The sequence below is a fragment of the Lycium barbarum genome, chromosome 5 (assembly GCF_019175385.1).
Source record: "Lycium barbarum isolate Lr01 chromosome 5, ASM1917538v2, whole genome shotgun sequence".
NCBI lineage: Eukaryota > Viridiplantae > Streptophyta > Magnoliopsida > Solanales > Solanaceae > Lycium > Lycium barbarum.
Window position 1 is genome coordinate 3,930,812 of NC_083341.1, and position 19,997 is coordinate 3,950,808.

A 19,997-nucleotide genomic window follows, 5' to 3' on the forward strand; every position below is an offset into this window, starting at 1 on the left:
TCCCATTATCCATACTTGTGGCCATTGATCATTTTACTCGCTTTCTAGGTTAGTTTACATTTTCGCATTAGTTATAATTTTCTCAAATAAAAATCAAAATATTATCTATCGTTTGGCTTTAGCGTAGTTGGTGAAAGTTCCTTACTTTCTTAATCACCTAGCATATTGTTCTCTGTGGGATCGACCCCGACTCATAGTTGGGTAAATATATTGCATACGACCATGTACACTTTCTCTTTGAGGAGTATATTTTGGACTTTATCACCTGGTCTGGTCAGTACCCAGCCGAGCCTCTTTGTTGCCTCTCTAGTTCACTTATATTTTAGATGATGTATATTTCCTACATTGTTTTCCTTGTCTGTGTATGAAGATCCACGCAAACAAAGTCAAATTAATCACATCATCAATACCTTGGAAATGTCACATTTACTTGCTATGTGGCATGTTTTTGGTTTGATGTGTCACTTGATACATGATTTGAGTCCCTCAAAACCCTGAGAGAACCAAACATAAAAAGAGAGATATATTCTTTAAATTATGTCTATCAAAGTGTGTGAGTGTCTGAAAAACCAAGAATGGCTCAAGAAAATGTGAAGTTTCTTCTAGGGGTTTGGTTGGTCTTACTCTACTTCTTTTCAAGTGTTTTTGGTAGCAATAATACTCAAGATAATTTTCAAAGTGCTTATGTAGATGTCCTATCACCACCACATGAACAAAGTACTTGTACAAATTGTACAATTTGTGCATATACTTTCCAATCTCCACCGCTACCACCACCACCACCTTCTGGCTACCGAAGCTACAGCGTTCCACCACCTACCGCTTATGGGTCAAATTGTCCGCCAGCTAAACCTGTTACGCCGTGCTGCCCAAAATATAATAACTATGGACCTCCCCCACCTTACTACTATTCTGGTTCTTCAACTCTAATGCCTTTTATCAAGCTCTTTGATTTTGAGTGGTCTTCTGCTATTTTAGTCCTTTTTATCCATTATGTTGTTAGTGTTTCAAGCTTCAAGATGATTTCAAAGCTCTATTTCTCATAAGTGCTTTCTCCTCTTGTTGAGGAAGATATTAGTTTAGTAAATATCTAATGTCTTGTTGAGAGTCTATTTCTTTTTTCAAGAACATTGTATATATCTTTGTTGTGGGCAAGTTGTATTGAACTATATATGGTTTATTACTTTTTGTTAAATGTATCCTTTCATTTTAGCTATTGTAATTTCATGTCTCAACTGTTCGCCTGGCTAGGCAATTCAATGCCCCTTAATGTAATTAAGTTCTATTGCTCTTTTATATATTGATGCATTGAAAAATCTAATTTTTATTTATGACCTTTCCCAAGTAAGGGTGAGAGAATTAAGCATTGTGAGGAGTGAAACAATCACGTACTAAACCGAACTACATTCACTTTCCATAATTGACAAAAGGTTGTTCGTGCACATGGCCTGATTATCGCAGCCTATCAATTCGTTCCACAAGTGTAACATTTTTTCTTACTTTTTCCTTGGGCTCATTTCTCGGACTATGAGCCTCAAATATTGCAGATGTAACCTCGATTGTTTGAAGAGAGGAAATGCAACTCACATAGAAAGCATAGTAAGTTCCAAGAAAGACAAATCAAAGTGAGTTTGGCATAGATATTAAACTTGACAACTCTCATATAAGCTTCAATAAGAAGAGAACTTGACAGACATACATTCATTGAGAACACACCCCTACTACTAGAATACATTTCAAGGATACAAAGACTACTGTGAAGATTCTTGGTTGGACTAAAGCCCCTTTATGTATCAAACACAACAACTATCATATATTTTGTTACTAAAAATAGGATGTGGAAATGCCAAATTTAGTAGATTCAGACTAATGGAGACTGGAAGAGCTTGGCAAAGGGAAATCACTAGGCCTTCCTGATACAATAATATTGCATATCCCTGGCTAATTTCCTTAATGAGTAGTTGAAGTTCTTCCATAATGACACATACAGAGGAAAATATGAAACGACAAAGATTCTCACAGGTAGGAATGCCATGAAATATAAAGCAATTTTTGTCCACCTTTCCTTATAGTGAATCATCAAGATTATAGTCGACGCGAATGCTAACATTATCATCGACACAGAAAGAATCAATAGGGTAAACCCCAGAATTAACTTCTTAGAAAGCGACCGCCTGAATTCATGCATCATAAATGAAGAGGTAAGAATTGAGAGAAAGGTGATCATTGAGGTCAAAGCAAAGGTAATGGAGAGCACATCTCCAATGGTGAAAATCACGAAGAATGGATGGTCCATGAGGACGGGATAACCAGTGCTTTGACTTGGACCACCTGGAATAGTATAGGCTGCTGCAAAAGCCACTGTTGCAATGAGCACAGCAACTATTGTACAGTTCTCCGCAGTGCGTTTAAGCCAGTCTTTTGCTTCTGAACGAAGTTCAGCATTTGCTTTAGTGAATAAGTCTTCTGCCGTCTTTCCATCGTTGTTAATAATTTCGAAAAAATCATCTGAGCAGACCTTTTTCACTTGCTGCAGGGACAGTAAAACTACAAAGTCATATACCATGCTAAGACATAACTAAAGAAATAGAAGTGTATGAATAAGGTAGTTCATGCTATTCAATATGATATTAGCACAAGCAGAATGTCCTGGGTGTCAGTCTCAGTATCACCTATGATTAGTGATAAAGAAATGAATGTTAAGCCTAACTCAACCTCAAAGCTAGATCGTGAAGGGAGCATTTCTCAAGACCATATAAATAGACCAAAGTCCCTTATCCCACAATTGTGGAACTCTCACACCCTGGACGCTCAGGACTGGATATCTGGAGTGTGGCCAATATAAGACGGGAGGCCCAACATCGGAAACAATGTGATAAAAAAATAGATCTTCGACCTAACTCAACCCCAAAACTTGGCTCGTGAGGTGAGGATTGCCAAAGACCATATAAAGAGATCAATTTCTCGTCATCCCACCGATGTGGGACTCAAGAATTAGAAGATTTAGCCCATGCAAAAAAGAATCTACTCTACATGAAAGGCATAAAGAAAGTTAAATAAAGAGAAGTGTTCTCTGTGGAAAATTAAGTTTTCAAATGAGATTATTTACACACTTTAAGATGATAATAAACTTAAATTAAATGACTTAAAAATCCTTGACATTTGACATCATTTTGAAAGGGGAATCAAGTATTAAGTTTACCTCAAATAAGAGCAAATTCTCTTGCAACAGATGAGCAGGGATTCTCATATCTGCAATTTCGGGGTCCTCTTTTATACCAACCATGTGCAATATGGAATTTCCCTTATGAGTAATTTTTATCTTGAGTCTCCTCATTGGCATATCCATTTTCTTAACTATGTCAAAGATTTGCATCTGGCGGTACTTGATAGCGACGTGCAAAATGTTACAACCTTCACTGTCAATATATTCCACAGCTTGAGGATACGTTTTCAATATTTCCTCCACAATTTCCGTGCAACCTGATTTGGTTGCTAGGATCAATGGTGACGCAGCCACTTTTGTAACAGCTTGTCCTTCTTGTGCAACACCACATTGATCCTCTTTTTCTTGGCCTTTTGAAACATCTGACATTAGTCTATATTTGTGATATCGAGGTTCGGCCTTATTTAATTCAGACTCTGAATGCTCCCAAGAAGTATCCTTTGCTATCAAGAACTTTGCAAGTTCAAGAACTGATTCATGTCTCTGCTTTTGCTGACGCATGGACTCCACCATAGGCACTCTATAACGTTTTTGAGCTTCTGAAGTAAAAAGAAAAAAGAAAAAAGAAGAAAGGAAAAAAGAAAAAAGAAAAGATTTGATGAGTAATGTTGATAAGGTGCTTCTTGCAGACATGAAATAGACTGAAAGAAGTAGCGTGTGTCAGTGAAATAATTGCTAGAGACAAATCTATGATCTCTAGCCAGTAGGTTTAAAATGAGCATGATCTTATTACATGTAACGGTTTAAATTCTTTTTGTATATGATACAAATGTTTTAGCAAAAAGCAATGGTGTATTTGAACCTGCCCTAGATCCGCCACTGGAATGATAAATGTCTTGTTATTTCAGAAGAAACATAAAAGGCTATATTCTAAAGTTAATAAATATATAGGGTATATGGAGTAGTACCTTCCCTCTCTGTAGCCTTATGATCAGTTGAAAGACCTAAGTAATTAACAATATTGTTAGAGCATGGAAGACACCTCTTCATAGGAAAATGGTAGTATTAAAATATCACAAGTACCATAACAATGTAGTCATGTAGAGTCTACTAATTAACCTAAATTCTTGTTAGATCGATTCAGATAATGAAACTGACAAAACGTAATCCCAAATATGGAAACAACTTACTGTTGAGTGCATCATTATATTCATTGATACAATCTAAGACAAAAAGTAGAACAATGATGTCTCGAAAATTCAACCACTCGGTGGAGTTCAAGTATTCCATCAGTATAAATCATCCCTAGCTGTGTAAATATTTAGATTATGCCAGTGTAGCAAGTAGAGTACTTATCGTACGAGTGTAAATGGATCTCTTGATAAAACTATAATTCTCTGCACTTCCAAATGCTTGTCGGTTGCATGCAAGAAGTTGAAGAGCAGTCATTCCATCTGCATCTCGTTCATGGACCAAATAATCATACTTTTTAGCAATCAACAGGGCCAAATCTGTAAGATTAAAGTAACTCAGCATTTGACCACTAGCAAATTGAACCAAGCCTCAGTTAGGAAGAAAAAAAAGAAAGCAAAATCGTAAAAGATATGCCAGCAGATAGCCTACTCCATTTTTTAACAAGGTTAAGGCATGACCTACAATATAGAAGAAGCAACAAGTCCTAAAATGGAGAAACCAGTGATAAAGCCGAGAATCGAAAAGGAGGATTCATTAAGGGTGTGTTCGGTATGGAGGAAAATGTGTTCTTGGAAAATAAATTAATTTCTACTTATTTTCATGTTCGATTAGTTGGTAGAAAACATTTTTCGAAAAATACCACTCATGCCCCACTAACCCCACCTCAACCCCACCACCCCATACCACACCAATCCCCACACCCACCCACCCCCACCCAACCACCACCCTCCAACCACTTCATCTTCACCCACCCTACCCCACACTACCACCCACCCCAACCCCACGCCACCGCTCTCCTCCCACCCACCCACCCCTTTTCAAATTTTCTATTTCATATATTTTATTTAACTTTTACAAAAAATCAGAATTTTTTTCTCATCCACCCCACCACCACCCACCCCCACCCACAACACCAAATTTAACCACACAATCTTTCCATTTTTACAAAATTAAATATGAAGTAGAAAATTTGAGAGGGGAAGGGGGGAGGGGGATAGAAAATCAAAAAAGAATTTTTTTTCAAAACTTTAAAAAAAAAAATTAGAGGGAGTGGTAGGGTGTGGGGGTGGTGTGGGGTGTCGTAGAAAACCAAAAAAAAAATAGAGGGTGGTAGAGTGCGGGGAGGGGGGGGTTAGGGGTGTGGTGGAGGTGCGTGGGGTTGTGCTAGTTGTTAGGGGTTGGTGGCTAGGTGGTGTTAGGGTAGTTAGTGAAATGTCATTTGTGGACTTATTTTCCCTACTTTGATTAAGAAAGTCATTTTATCCATTTTTAATGAACCTGTTTTACTAAAGAAAATGTTTTCCAAAAACTTTGACCAAACGAACATGAGAAAATTGGAAAATATTTTCCTTCATTCCGAACACACCCTAAAATTCAAGAACTCCACATTTGGGATTCAAACCTGCTACCTGAAGCAATTTTTGTGGCGCCTTTGCTCCTACAGTAAAAGTTATATCAATGGAATTCAACAACTTATATTTCTGGAAAAAGGGTAATTAAACCCCTCTCGGACTATATAGCTCTTGCCTGCTTAGGACGATAAAATAGGTTTGAGAACCCATTGATCAAAGAAAAGGGAAGGTCCTGCGGGATTTTAAAACTTACCAAAGTGCTGAGAGCGCACAGCAGCATGAAGAATTGTGGCTCTACGATAATTATAATAACAAGCCTCTCTCTCATGATCATCAAAACGTTGATTCACTTGTTCATCAAGAAACTTAAACATCACTTCTTTCCCATAACGAACAGCACGAAATAAAGCAGTGTCTCCACCCTTATTGCGCATACGAAGTAAATCAGGTGCTCTATCCAATATTACCTTTGCAGCTGAATCTAATCTGTCAAAAGTGGCTATGTCATGAAGAATGGTATCCCCCGTATCATTGCGATGCTTTAGTCTATCTAGAGGAAACTCAGGAAATCGCGTTTCCAACTCTTTAAGTAAACGGAGAACCAAATCTTTTTGTTTAGAGTAGGCAGCCACATGGAGAACTGTGTCATCGTGCACGGTTAATATATGCAATGGCCCCTCTTGGAGTTTTTGACAGAGTTGTATAACTTTATTTGATTCTTGCTTCATCAATGCACTGTAAAGCTCCTTATTGATGTTATGCTTTATTTTATCTTCAGTTGAAATTTCCATTATAGAGTAACAGCTCGAATGCTTGAAGAACAGAAGATGTATGATTTAGTCATCCAAATTTCCTAGGACATGTCACATATATAATAGAGATCCTTCACAAAATGATGTATATTGATTGTGACACAGAATTGGCATCCCAAAAAGTTATTTGGTAGGGAGACCGGGTTCAACTTTTTTAGGACATTATGAATGGAATATATTCATGCAAATCAATCCATTACTCAATATATTGTTGAAGTGATACCAACTTGTGAAGAACTCCGGAGGTGACTGCAATGACCAAAAACCTCACAGATGGGCCTAAACGACGAGCAAACACTAAAATGCGATAGGGAACCTTGAGATAACGTGGTGGCATCAGAGCCATATATGTCTTTGAAACATCAATGCAAAGGAAAGAAAAAATTCAAAAAGGTTGAAGCTTTTCTAAGAAGGAAACACCAAATTTTACAGATAGATAAGCAAGCAATCTTAAAAGTTTCGAAATACTAACGATTCTGAAGAAGGAATCGCATCAAACTTAAATCAATAAATTTCTATTAATTTTCACAAATTTGATCTTAGAGATGAAACCATGAGGCATCATTCAAAGAAATTGAATAGGGCTTAGGAAGGGTTTTGTAGATTAAACGGAACTCATTGCTTTCAGCTCGAATGACGTATACATATCCGGAAAAAAAAAGTTAAAATGTATGCATATAATAATCACATTCATCCTGGTTCCACTAATTTTTAATCTTGAATTTGCCTCTGGATCAAGGGTCAGGGAGCATGCTTTTTCAGCCATGAAGTAGGTTTGCATCCGCTATTGGTGCTAAGCCTTGGTGCCTTACACATGCTACTAGAAAAAGCGTGAATTACATGAGGATTATACTAAAAAATTCACAGGTAATGTAGTTTACTGCGGATTTTCTTACAAAAAAAAAACACATTCTAAGTAAAAACCTTCGTGGGTAATTACCTGCGGAATTTTAAATTACCTAGGGATTTTAAATCTACAGTTAAGTTACTTGCAAATTTTCTTGTGAAAAACACTAATAGTTTGCAAATAAAATAGAAAAAAGATCGTGAACGAAGGAATCTTCTTGCGGATTTTTCCGCAAGTCCGCCTTAAAAAAATGCCGGTAATCCGTGAGAAATTTCTTTCACAAAGAAGATTAGATTAGCTATATTTTTAACGGAAAAAGGTCAAATTATCCCTGAACTTTGAAAAATAGTTCATTTATACCCTTCGTTATACTTTAGGGCCAATTATACCCTTACAGTTATACTATGAGGTCAATTATACCCTTATGGCTAACGGCTGCCACGTGGCATCATACCAACCCTTTAAAATTATTTTACCCTCAAATAATTTTTTACCCACTAAAATAACTCAACCCGACCCGATTTTTTTTCCCAGCAAAAATAATACGATACTTTTTCCAGAAAAAAAATAAAAATAATTTCGTATTATTTTTGCTGGAAAAAAATTGTTGAGTTATTTTAGTGGGTAAAAAATTATTTGAGGGTAAAATAATTTTGAAGGGTTGGGATGATGCCACGTGGCAACCGTTAGCCATAAGGTTATAATTGACCCCATAGTATAACTGTAAGGGTATAATTGGCCCTAAAATATAACGAAGGGTATAAATAAACTATTTTTCAAAGTTCAGAGGTAATTTTGGCCTTTTTCCGTATTTTTAATTGTTAATTTAGTGTGCCATCTTCCTCTCAGTTAAAATGTTCTCTTATGATTGTTGTATTTTTCTGAATTTCCAACACATCCAAATCAAACAAGTTGCCAAATATTCTCAAGGTCCTTGAGATTTACACCTTGATAGTTGGCATCATAATTTGACTTCGGGAAGATCCCACGGCTACTATTCGCCCACCTCCTCCTTATTCGTTATAAAAGCCAAATGTTTCTTGTTTCGGTCCGATTTGGTACCAAGAGAAACCACATGCCTTACAACAACTCTCTTCCATCTGCTATACCAAATATATAAATAAGCATTTCTCTCTAATTCTTTCCGGGTTAATTGCATTGAACACTCCTATATTATGATTTAGATTCGAGTACAACTTATGTATTTTAAACATTTACACATCATATAATACGAAAATCTTATGTTTTCACCGTGAGTCGTATACGTAATTAAGTATATCAAATCAAATAAACTTAAATTGTAGTATTTATTTTTTTATGAAATTTAGAAAAAAATATAAGTATTTTAGTTGAAAATTCTTATATATTGATTAAAAAAATAATATTTTTAAGAATATGTATCTTTGAAACTCTTAAATAAGAAATAAGCACAATTGTTTTTAATAATATGACTAGATTTTTTACATATTTGGCAAAAATATTTTATCGCTTGAAACTCTTAAATATAATGATGTTCTTCCTATTTTTCTAAAAATATTGAAACCTCTTATATAATAAAAATCGTACATGAATGATACTTCATCTAACTAAGTAAATTTAAGATAACCTTACAACGGAGAATAAAAATATAAATTAAAAACAAAATTATATTATAAAATACTATAATGGGATAAAAGTTGCGAATAACTTACATGTTTAAAGTGCAAGAAAGTCATTGCTAATTGATGGTATATCTCTTAATAAGTAATTTGTGGTACTTACTTTTATAATTATATTTTAATATACTTAGCAACCAGTATACCCTATAGGAGGATTTAAGTGTAGGATTCAAATTAGTATAGGAGGTGCAAACATTTGATTTTTAAAAAATTATGTCTCACTTGAAATATTTACAAATAAATAGATTTATGTAATTTCCTATAATTAAATTAAATTATTTTCAATGCATATAAATATAAAATAATACTATACAATCAGGATATATAGTGAATGTTTAAATTTTTTCCGCTTAATACAAATCTATCTATTGAAGGATCCACTTAAAACTTACAATCATATAAATGTAATTAAATATTTTATTTACTTAAAAATATAGTTAAATTATTCAATATAAAAAATCTAGTGCATTTCTAATGTTATTAGCTCAAGAATAATTAGATTTATGAAAAGTATTTTGTTATTGAATTACTAACTAGAAATATCATTATGTATGATTTGCAATATTCAATCCAAAATAATATCAGATTCTTAACTTTTATCTGAGATAAAATTTTAACTACATTTAAATTTAAATAAATTGATAAATATACAAAATATTTCCATAAATAATTAAATTAATTAAATATGATATCTTATTAATATTTTCTTAAAATTATTGCTTTCAATCACAATTTCCAGGTAAATCCACAAACATGGAAATTCACAAAACAAATATTTCCTAACTATTAGTTTTGTCACTATTTATTTAAAATTAAATGAGGTAAAATAATTCAAAATAATATATAAATATTAATATAAATTAGTATGCAAAAAATCTCAAGTTACAAAATCCGCATATAAACCTCTAGGTAAACAAATTGCAAGGGAAATATCTCACAAAATTCCTAAATATGTCTCCGTGTAATATAGATTTAATGTAAATTCTCATGAAATAAATACCGAGATAAATTCACAAGAATAAAATTCTCTAAATAATTCTCCAGCTAATAAAAGCCCCAGAAAAAATTCCCAGCTACAAACTCACAATATAAATCCCAGGTAAATTCCAAGGTAAATTTTTGGGTAATAAATTCTTGGCTAAATCCACATCTATAATATACCCAAATAATTCCCTAGATATTCAAATCCCCCTGTAAATTCCAAAGAATAAATCCCCAACTAAAATCACAACACAAATATTCCCATGTAACAACACACTACAACTTGATTCAGCTAGACTCATTTATCAACATATTTGGTGCAAATCAATGGAATATATTCATGCAAATCAATCCATTACGCAATATATTGTTGAAGTGATACCAACATGTGAATAACCCCGGAGGTGACTGCAATGACCAGAAACCTCACAGATGGGCCTAAATGACGAGCAAACGCTGAAATGCGATAGGGATCCTTGAGAGATTGTGGTGGCATCAGAGCCATATATGTCTTTGAAACTTCTATACCAAGGAAAGCATAAATTCAAAAAGGTTGAAGCTTTTCTAAGAAGGGAACGTCAAATTTTACGGATAGATAAGCAAACAATCTTAAAAGTTTTGAAATACTAACGATTCTGAAGAAGGGATCACATCAAACTTAAAACTATAAATTTCTATTAATTTTCACAAATTTGATCTTAGAGATGAAACCATGAGGCATCATTCAAAGAAATTGAATAGGGCTTAGTAAGGGTTTTGTAGATTAAACGGAACTCATTGCATTCAGCTCAAATGATATATACATATCCGGAAAAAAAAAGTTAAAATGTATGCCTATAATAATCACATTCATCCTGGTTTCACTAATTTTTAATCTTGAATTTGCCTCTGGATCAAGGGTCAGGGAGCATGCTTTTTCAGCCATAAAGTAGGTTTGCATTCGCTATAGGTGCTAAGCCTTGGTGCCCTACACATGCTACCAGAAAAAGTGTGAATTACATATTTGGCTAAAATAAGAAATAAGCACAATTTTTTTTAATAATATGACTAGATTTTTTACATATTTGGCAAAATATTTTATCGCTTGAAACTCTTAAATATAATGATGTTCTTCCTATTTTTCTAAAATATTAAACCTCTTATATAATAGAAATCATACATGCATGATGCTTCATCTAACTAAGTAAATTTAAGATAACCTTACAACGAAAAATAAAGATATATAAACTAAAAACAAAATTATATTATAAAATACTATAATGGAATAAAAATTATGAATAACTTACATGTTTAAAGTGCAAGAAAGTCATTGCTAATTGATGGTATATCTCTTAATAAGTAATTTGTGGTACTTACTTTTTATAATTATATTTTAATATACTTAGCAACCAGTATACCTTATAGGAGGATTTAAGTGTAGGATTCAAATTAGTATAGCAGGTGCAAACATTTGATTTTTAAAAAATTATGTCTCACTTGAAATATTTACACATAAATAGATTTATGTAATTTCCTATAATTAAATTAAATTAGTTTCAATGCATGTAAATATAAAATAATACTATACAATCAAGATATATAGTGAATGTTTAAATTTTTTCCGCTTAATACAAATCTATCTATTGAAGGATCCACTTAAAATTTACAATCATATAAATGTAATTAAATATTTTATTTACTTAAAAATATAGTTAAATTATTCAATATAAACAATTTAGTACATTTCTAATGTTATTAGCTCAAGAATAATTAGATTTATGAAAATTATTTGGTTATTGAATTACTAACTAGAAATATCATTATGTATGATTTGCAATATTCAATCCAAAATAATATCAGATTCTTAACTTTTATCTGAGATAAAATTTTAACTACATTTAAATTTAATAAATTGATAAATATACAAAATATTTCCATAAATAATTAAATTAATTAAATATGATGATCTTATTAATATTTTCTTAAAATTATTGCTTTTAATCACAATAACACAATTTCCAGGTAAATCCACAGAAATGGAAATTCACAAAACAAATATTTCCTAACTATTAGTTTTGTCACTCTTTTTTCAAAATTAAATGAGGTAAAATAATATATAAATATTAATATAAATTAGTATGCAAAAAATCTGAAGTTACAAAATCCACATATAAACCTCTAGGTAAACAAATTGCTAGGGAAATATCCCACAAAATTCCTAAATATGTCTCCATGTACTATAGATTTAATGTAAATTCTCATAAAATAAATACCGAGATAAATTAACAAGAATAAAATTCTCTAAGTAATTCTCCAGATAATAAAAGCCCCAAGTAAATTTCCAAAAAAAAAATCCCAGCTACAAACTCACAATATAAATCCCAGGTAAATTCCTAGGTAAATTTTTGGGGAATAAATTCCCGGATAAATCCACATCTATAATATCCCCAAATAATTCCCTAGATATGCAAATCCCCCTATAAATTTCCAAGAATAAATCCCCAACTAAAATCGCAACACAAATATTCCCATGTAACAACACACTACAGCTTGATTCAGCTAGACTCATTTATCAACATATTTGGTGCAAATCAATGGAATATATTCATGCAAATCAATCCATTACTCAATATATTGTTGAAGTGATACCAACATGTGAATAACCCCGGAGGTGACTGCAATGACCAGAAACCTCACAGATGGGCCTAAATGACGAGCAAACGCTAAAATGCGATAGGGACCCTTGAGAGATTATGGTGGCATCAGATCCATATATATCTTTAAAACGTCTATGCAAAGGAAAGCATAAATTCAAAAAGGTTGAAGCTTTTCTAAGAAGGAAACGCCAAATTTTACGGATAGATAAGCAAACAATCTTAAAAGTTTTGAAATACTAACTATTCTGAAGAAGGGATCGCATCAAACTTAAAACAATAAATTTATATTAATTTACACAAATTTGATCTGAGAGATGAAACCATGAGGCATCCTTCAAAGAAATTGAATAGGGCTTAGGAAAGATTTTGTAGATTAAACGCAACTCATTGCTTTCAGCTCGAGCACATATACATATCCAAAAAACGTTAAATGTATGCATATAATCATATCACATCCATCCTGGTTCCACTATTTTTTAATCTTGAATTTGCCGCTGGATCAGGGTCAGACAATATGCTTTTTCAAGCATGAAGTAGGTTTGCATCCGCTATCGGTACTAAGCCTTGGTGCCCTACACATGCTAGTCACTGGAGACAAGGGTTATAAACTTAATAGGTATTTGGACATGAACTGAGTGATATTTGAAAAAGTAGTATTTGATGTTGAAGTTGAAAAATAGGAGAATTTGAAAATTGTGTTTGAACATGCATTTCACTTGAAAAGAGATAATAGAAGTTTTGTGAATGGGGAAAAACCCACTTGAAAACCTAACCAAAAATAATTCTAATATGTATCTTTCTGAATATGTAACCAAAAAATATTTTTCAAAAAAAAAAAAAAAACGAAGAAGAAATAAAATTCATGTCCAAATGGTCCATGAATTTAGGGGTATTTTCCTATTTTTTTAAAACAACAACTGATAAAATATTTTTGAAATGACTATATCAGATATGGGTGTGGACTAGGTTGAGACCTTTTCAGCCCATACCAGCTCACCCTCCCGCTCACTATCTTATTGTGTCGATGCCATACGTGCGGAGATGGTTGCGAGGCGTACGCCGATGTGCGGAGATGCATCACAGCCTTCTGCCGTTTAGGGATCATCTAGACCGCATGAATGTGCAGACAGTATGTTTATATTTTGGATCCACACGCTAGACCACATAGCTACTATTTTAGTCTTTTATTGTTAACTAGTTCGATTCTTTTTACAGGCTTTTATATGGACGCCGTATGATCATATTTTGGATGAGCTGTCAGCGTTTTGTAGGGCTGGTCAGCACATGTGGATGTCGCGGTTTCCATTGATACATATGGATATCATTGAGTAGCACGAGCCCGACCGCGTGTTACGGCAGTTTGGGTATGTACAAAATATACCCGCGGCTACGGTTTGGGAGCATGACCACTATGCGAGGGACGAGCGTGTGGGCGTCGATTATGCATGGCGACTCTATATGCAGCAGCAGGTCCAGAGTTGGGATGTGAGGATGACGAGCCTAGCGGTGGTCGGACATGACATTCCCATCCTGTAACCGCTGGAAAGATGTCCTATGCTGGCGGAACACCAAAACGATCGTCTGTACCTGCGGGCATGTAACGTAGCCCCCGAAGAACAGGGGGTCAGTACGTAATTTGTATTGAGTATGTAAAGCATATAATACTGTGAATAAAATCATAAACAGAAATAAAGTACAGTACACAGGTACAGAACGTAGCACGAAGTGCAAAGTAACCAAACAACTTACTGGAACTATAGACCATGCATGCCAAGAACGGTATCCGGCCCTTTGCGGGACCCGGGGAAAACGTGGCGCCGCCCTGCCCTCGGCGCCACACACATCTAACTCCAGAAGTATTGCTCTAAAATCTCCGACACACAAATCATATTATCATATCATAATAACAGATCATATGTGGTTCAGCGAACCAGAACACATCTAACTCCAAAACACATCTAACTTCGGAATTCATATACGGTACCCGGCCCTCGAGCGAGGAACTCGGGAACCGCGCGCACGATATAAACCAGCCCGGGACTCGGCGAAGTAAATCATAGCATATGCACGAGCAGAGTAGTGAGAAACCAAATGCACATCATCAAGACTCAATGAAATGATCGGACATATTGTCAGAATATTCATAATGAATTTCTCACATAGCGTACTTTTGTCAGAATGCTTATATCGGAATACTCGTATCAAAAATACTCATGTCTAATTATTCATATCAAAATACTTATGTCAAAATATTCATGTCGAAATACTTACGTATGTCAGAATACTCGTAGCGGGATACTTGTGTTAGAGAAGGCATATGAATCATAACAAACTCGAAATAGTCAAAACAACTATTATTAGTAATTGAAACGATAACCAAAAGTTTCCTTAACTTATCGTACGGAAATGAGTCAAACAGAACAATAGGGGAGAAGTCGGGAATAGTGGGCCCACCTCGGGTCAAGGCGAGGTGGCAGACATGAATCATGAACATTAGACTCTATGGAGTCATCCATAAAGGTTTCAGAGCGATCAGATTACATTTGTGAAAGTTACGAATGCTTAATCATTTTTCCAACAAAACGTACCATTTATAGTTCAATTGCATTGAATGAATAGTACCAAAAATCAAACTCGGATTTCTATGAACAGAATTGTCCCCGAGGCTCAAATCTCAACCTAGTATACCTAGGACATGCCAAAAGAAGGAAAGGAATAGCTTTACATACCTTTTTCACTTCTTACGCTCGTTCAAACTCAATCCCCGTTTCGTCCAAAATCTACAATTGATCATAGTTACCAAATGTAAGTTATAAGCTTTTAGAATTCCAATCTTAAATTCATATTATCTACCGAAATTTCGGCAGCATTTCCCCTTTAAATTCAACGTCCCCGAGAGTTAAATCGGCCATAATATATCAACAACAATAACCCAACAATACCAACAACATCGACAATCATCACAAAACACATTCAACATATTTATTCTTCTTTTCTACATAATGCAACACTTCCATTCCAACTTCACATTTTCAAACTAATATCGACGTTTTCATATTCATTCACTAATTCAAGGCCATTCAAATACGATTTGAAAGAATTCCACATTATTCTACAAAATATACTAAAGTTCCACCAAACCATAATCCACCCAAAACCTCCAATTTTTCAACATGAACTTTCACAACACATTTTTATCTTCCCATTTCACTTACAACATTCACCATTTGCATCTTACAACTTCATTTCCTCAATTACATAATTTATAATGAAATCATATACTTTCCGACAACAACTCAACAACAAATTTTGCATACTAACTTGAACTAAAATTCTTCCTTTTGCATTCAAAAGGCCATTACAACACAATTAACACAATAAATCAAAATTGTTCATTCCCCTCCATCCACCACCATTTTCGTCCACACACATATATATCCATAACACAAAATTCTCATGCTTTACATTCACTCCCATATACTACAACATATATATATAATTCTTCAAAGCTAAAAGAGTAGAATTATTACCTTTTTTCAAATTCTCTTCTTTGAAAAAGAAGCACTCTTTTGCTTCCAAATTGGTATCACATAGAAGAGGACCTTGAGCTTAGTATTAATTCAACAAGGAGTGGATTTTTGGACTAAAGATTTGAGCTCAAAAATTTTCCTTTTTTTTAAGGGGGGGCCGTGTGAGGACCCACAGCTGGGCCTTGGTCATACTGTGAACCCTTGTGCCAGCCCCTTACAACTGGACACCATGACAAGTCATGGTGTCCAGTTGTAAGGGGCTGGCACTGGGGGTCATCACATCGCAAGGGGTGTGGGGTCCTCACAATTGCAGCTCAATTGGTGAGAGTCGTCTCCTTCTGGAGAACAAAAGGCCTGAGGTCACGGGTTCGAAGTGCTGCAGCGCGTAGCGAACTATGTGTGATTTCACTGCCACAATACCTGAGTATGTCATGTTATGTCAAGCATGCATGGGTGACCAGTTGACAAGGGGCTGGCACTGGGGGTCATCACATCGTAAGGGGTGTGGGGTCCTCACAGGCCGAACCCCTCTCTTTTCTCATGCTCTCTTTCTCTTGTTTTATTTTTGGTCTTGAATGTTCTAGTGAAATACACATATAATGATCCCTCTTTATATTAATTAGTCACATGATAAATCACATGACTAATTCATATTGGGGGCTTGGGACAAGGCTTGGCCGGACACCCCCTACACTTTGGGCCTCATTTTAATTTTTTTTTTGGGCCTACCCGGTTGGTCCCGAGTTGAGCCTAGCCCACTGACCGTTCGACCTTAAAATGGTCATATATTCTTGTACCGACGTCACCTGGGAACCCAAGACCTATGGTTGGAAAGCTAATTCAATTATATACAACTTTTATTTCTTGGTATTTTTCCAAATTCCAAACTTATAATACCATTTTTGCCCCTAAAAGTTAGGTCACCCGAAAACGTTTTCTTAAAAATATTCGTTTGGAGGGCTTCCACTTTGAATTGGCCCAGGGGTCCTTCATGAGTTGTGTTTAACTTTATATATGTGATTCATATTACTTGTCACATGTTCCAAAAAAAAAAATCTTGACGTGTGGGCCCCACCTCAACTTACAATTAATCCGACGTTCAAAAATACGGGATATAACAAGTTTGATGTGTCACTTGATACATGATTTGAGGCCAATTATACCCTTACAGTTATACTATGAGGTCAATTATACCCTTATGGCTAACGGCTGCCACGTGGCATCATACCAACCCTTTAAAATTATTTTACCCTCAAATAATTTTTTACCCACTAAAATAACTCAACCCGACCCGATTTTTTTTCCCAGCAAAAATAATACGATACTTTTTCCAGAAAAAAAATAAAAATAATTTCGTATTATTTTTGCTGGAAAAAAATTGTTGAGTTATTTTAGTGGGTAAAAAATTATTTGAGGGTAAAATAATTTTGAAGGGTTGGGATGATGCCACGTGGCAACCGTTAGCCATAAGGTTATAATTGACCCCATAGTATAACTGTAAGGGTATAATTGGCCCTAAAATATAACGAAGGGTATAAATAAACTATTTTTCAAAGTTCAGAGGTAATTTTGGCCTTTTTCCGTATTTTTAATTGTTAATTTAGTGTGCCATCTTCCTCTCAGTTAAAATGTTCTCTTATGATTGTTGTATTTTTCTGAATTTCCAACACATCCAAATCAAACAAGTTGCCAAATATTCTCAAGGTCCTTGAGATTTACACCTTGATAGTTGGCATCATAATTTGACTTCGGGAAGATCCCACGGCTACTATTCGCCCACCTCCTCCTTATTCGTTATAAAAGCCAAATGTTTCTTGTTTCGGTCCGATTTGGTACCAAGAGAAACCACATGCCTTACAACAACTCTCTTCCATCTGCTATACCAAATATATAAATAAGCATTTCTCTCTAATTCTTTCCGGGTTAATTGCATTGAACACTCCTATATTATGATTTAGATTCGAGTACAACTTATGTATTTTAAACATTTACACATCATATAATACGAAAATCTTATGTTTTCACCGTGAGTCGTATACGTAATTAAGTATATCAAATCAAATAAACTTAAATTGTAGTATTTATTTTTTTATGAAATTTAGAAAAAAATATAAGTATTTTAGTTGAAAATTCTTATATATTGATTAAAAAAATAATATTTTTAAGAATATGTATCTTTGAAACTCTTAAATAAGAAATAAGCACAATTGTTTTTAATAATATGACTAGATTTTTTACATATTTGGCAAAAATATTTTATCGCTTGAAACTCTTAAATATAATGATGTTCTTCCTATTTTTCTAAAAATATTGAAACCTCTTATATAATAAAAATCGTACATGAATGATACTTCATCTAACTAAGTAAATTTAAGATAACCTTACAACGGAGAATAAAAATATAAATTAAAAACAAAATTATATTATAAAATACTATAATGGGATAAAAGTTGCGAATAACTTACATGTTTAAAGTGCAAGAAAGTCATTGCTAATTGATGGTATATCTCTTAATAAGTAATTTGTGGTACTTACTTTTATAATTATATTTTAATATACTTAGCAACCAGTATACCCTATAGGAGGATTTAAGTGTAGGATTCAAATTAGTATAGGAGGTGCAAACATTTGATTTTTAAAAAATTATGTCTCACTTGAAATATTTACAAATAAATAGATTTATGTAATTTCCTATAATTAAATTAAATTATTTTCAATGCATATAAATATAAAATAATACTATACAATCAGGATATATAGTGAATGTTTAAATTTTTTCCGCTTAATACAAATCTATCTATTGAAGGATCCACTTAAAACTTACAATCATATAAATGTAATTAAATATTTTATTTACTTAAAAATATAGTTAAATTATTCAATATAAAAAATCTAGTGCATTTCTAATGTTATTAGCTCAAGAATAATTAGATTTATGAAAAGTATTTTGTTATTGAATTACTAACTAGAAATATCATTATGTATGATTTGCAATATTCAATCCAAAATAATATCAGATTCTTAACTTTTATCTGAGATAAAATTTTAACTACATTTAAATTTAAATAAATTGATAAATATACAAAATATTTCCATAAATAATTAAATTAATTAAATATGATATCTTATTAATATTTTCTTAAAATTATTGCTTTCAATCACAATTTCCAGGTAAATCCACAAACATGGAAATTCACAAAACAAATATTTCCTAACTATTAGTTTTGTCACTATTTATTTAAAATTAAATGAGGTAAAATAATTCAAAATAATATATAAATATTAATATAAATTAGTATGCAAAAAATCTCAAGTTACAAAATCCGCATATAAACCTCTAGGTAAACAAATTGCAAGGGAAATATCTCACAAAATTCCTAAATATGTCTCCGTGTAATATAGATTTAATGTAAATTCTCATGAAATAAATACCGAGATAAATTCACAAGAATAAAATTCTCTAAATAATTCTCCAGCTAATAAAAGCCCCAGAAAAAATTCCCAGCTACAAACTCACAATATAAATCCCAGGTAAATTCCAAGGTAAATTTTTGGGTAATAAATTCTTGGCTAAATCCACATCTATAATATACCCAAATAATTCCCTAGATATTCAAATCCCCCTGTAAATTCCAAAGAATAAATCCCCAACTAAAATCACAACACAAATATTCCCATGTAACAACACACTACAACTTGATTCAGCTAGACTCATTTATCAACATATTTGGTGCAAATCAATGGAATATATTCATGCAAATCAATCCATTACGCAATATATTGTTGAAGTGATACCAACATGTGAATAACCCCGGAGGTGA

General features: G+C 33.5%; 1 protein-coding gene across 2 annotated transcripts; it reads right to left on the reverse strand.

Moving 5' to 3' along the window:
- Nucleotides 1–1,639: 1,639 nt before the first annotated feature.
- On the reverse strand, nucleotides 1,640–6,560 carry LOC132640193 (ankyrin repeat-containing protein At5g02620-like). Of its 2 annotated transcripts, XM_060356676.1 has the most exons (5): nucleotides 5,966–6,560; nucleotides 4,528–4,677; nucleotides 4,135–4,170; nucleotides 3,203–3,765; nucleotides 1,640–2,530 (listed from the first exon to the last, which is right to left on the reverse strand). In XM_060356676.1, exons 1-5 carry the CDS (start codon nucleotides 6,501–6,503, stop codon nucleotides 1,904–1,906), a joined length of 1,914 nt encoding a protein of 637 aa, XP_060212659.1. In that variant the 5' UTR covers nucleotides 6,504–6,560; the 3' UTR covers nucleotides 1,640–1,903. The 2 variants fall into 2 exon arrangements, with proteins under 2 accessions (XP_060212659.1, XP_060212660.1); XM_060356677.1 differs by lacking the exon at nucleotides 4,135–4,170.
- Between the last annotated feature and the right edge of the window lie 13,437 nt (nucleotides 6,561–19,997).

What these genes read in the sequence shown, in the direction of transcription:
- LOC132640193 (XM_060356676.1), bottom strand. Translation starts at nt 6,503, where the DNA reads ATGGAAATTTCAACTGAAGATAAAATAAAGCATAACATCAATAAGGAG. An exon ending in TGTGCGCTCTCAGCACTTTG is followed by an intron (nt 4,678 to 5,965) that starts GTAAGTTTTAAA and finishes TTAATCTTACAG; the next exon opens with ATTTGGCCCTGTTGATTGCT. An exon ending in TAAGGCTACAGAGAGGGAAG is followed by an intron (nt 3,766 to 4,134) that starts GTACTACTCCAT and finishes TTTTTACTTCAG; the next exon opens with AAGCTCAAAAACGTTATAGA.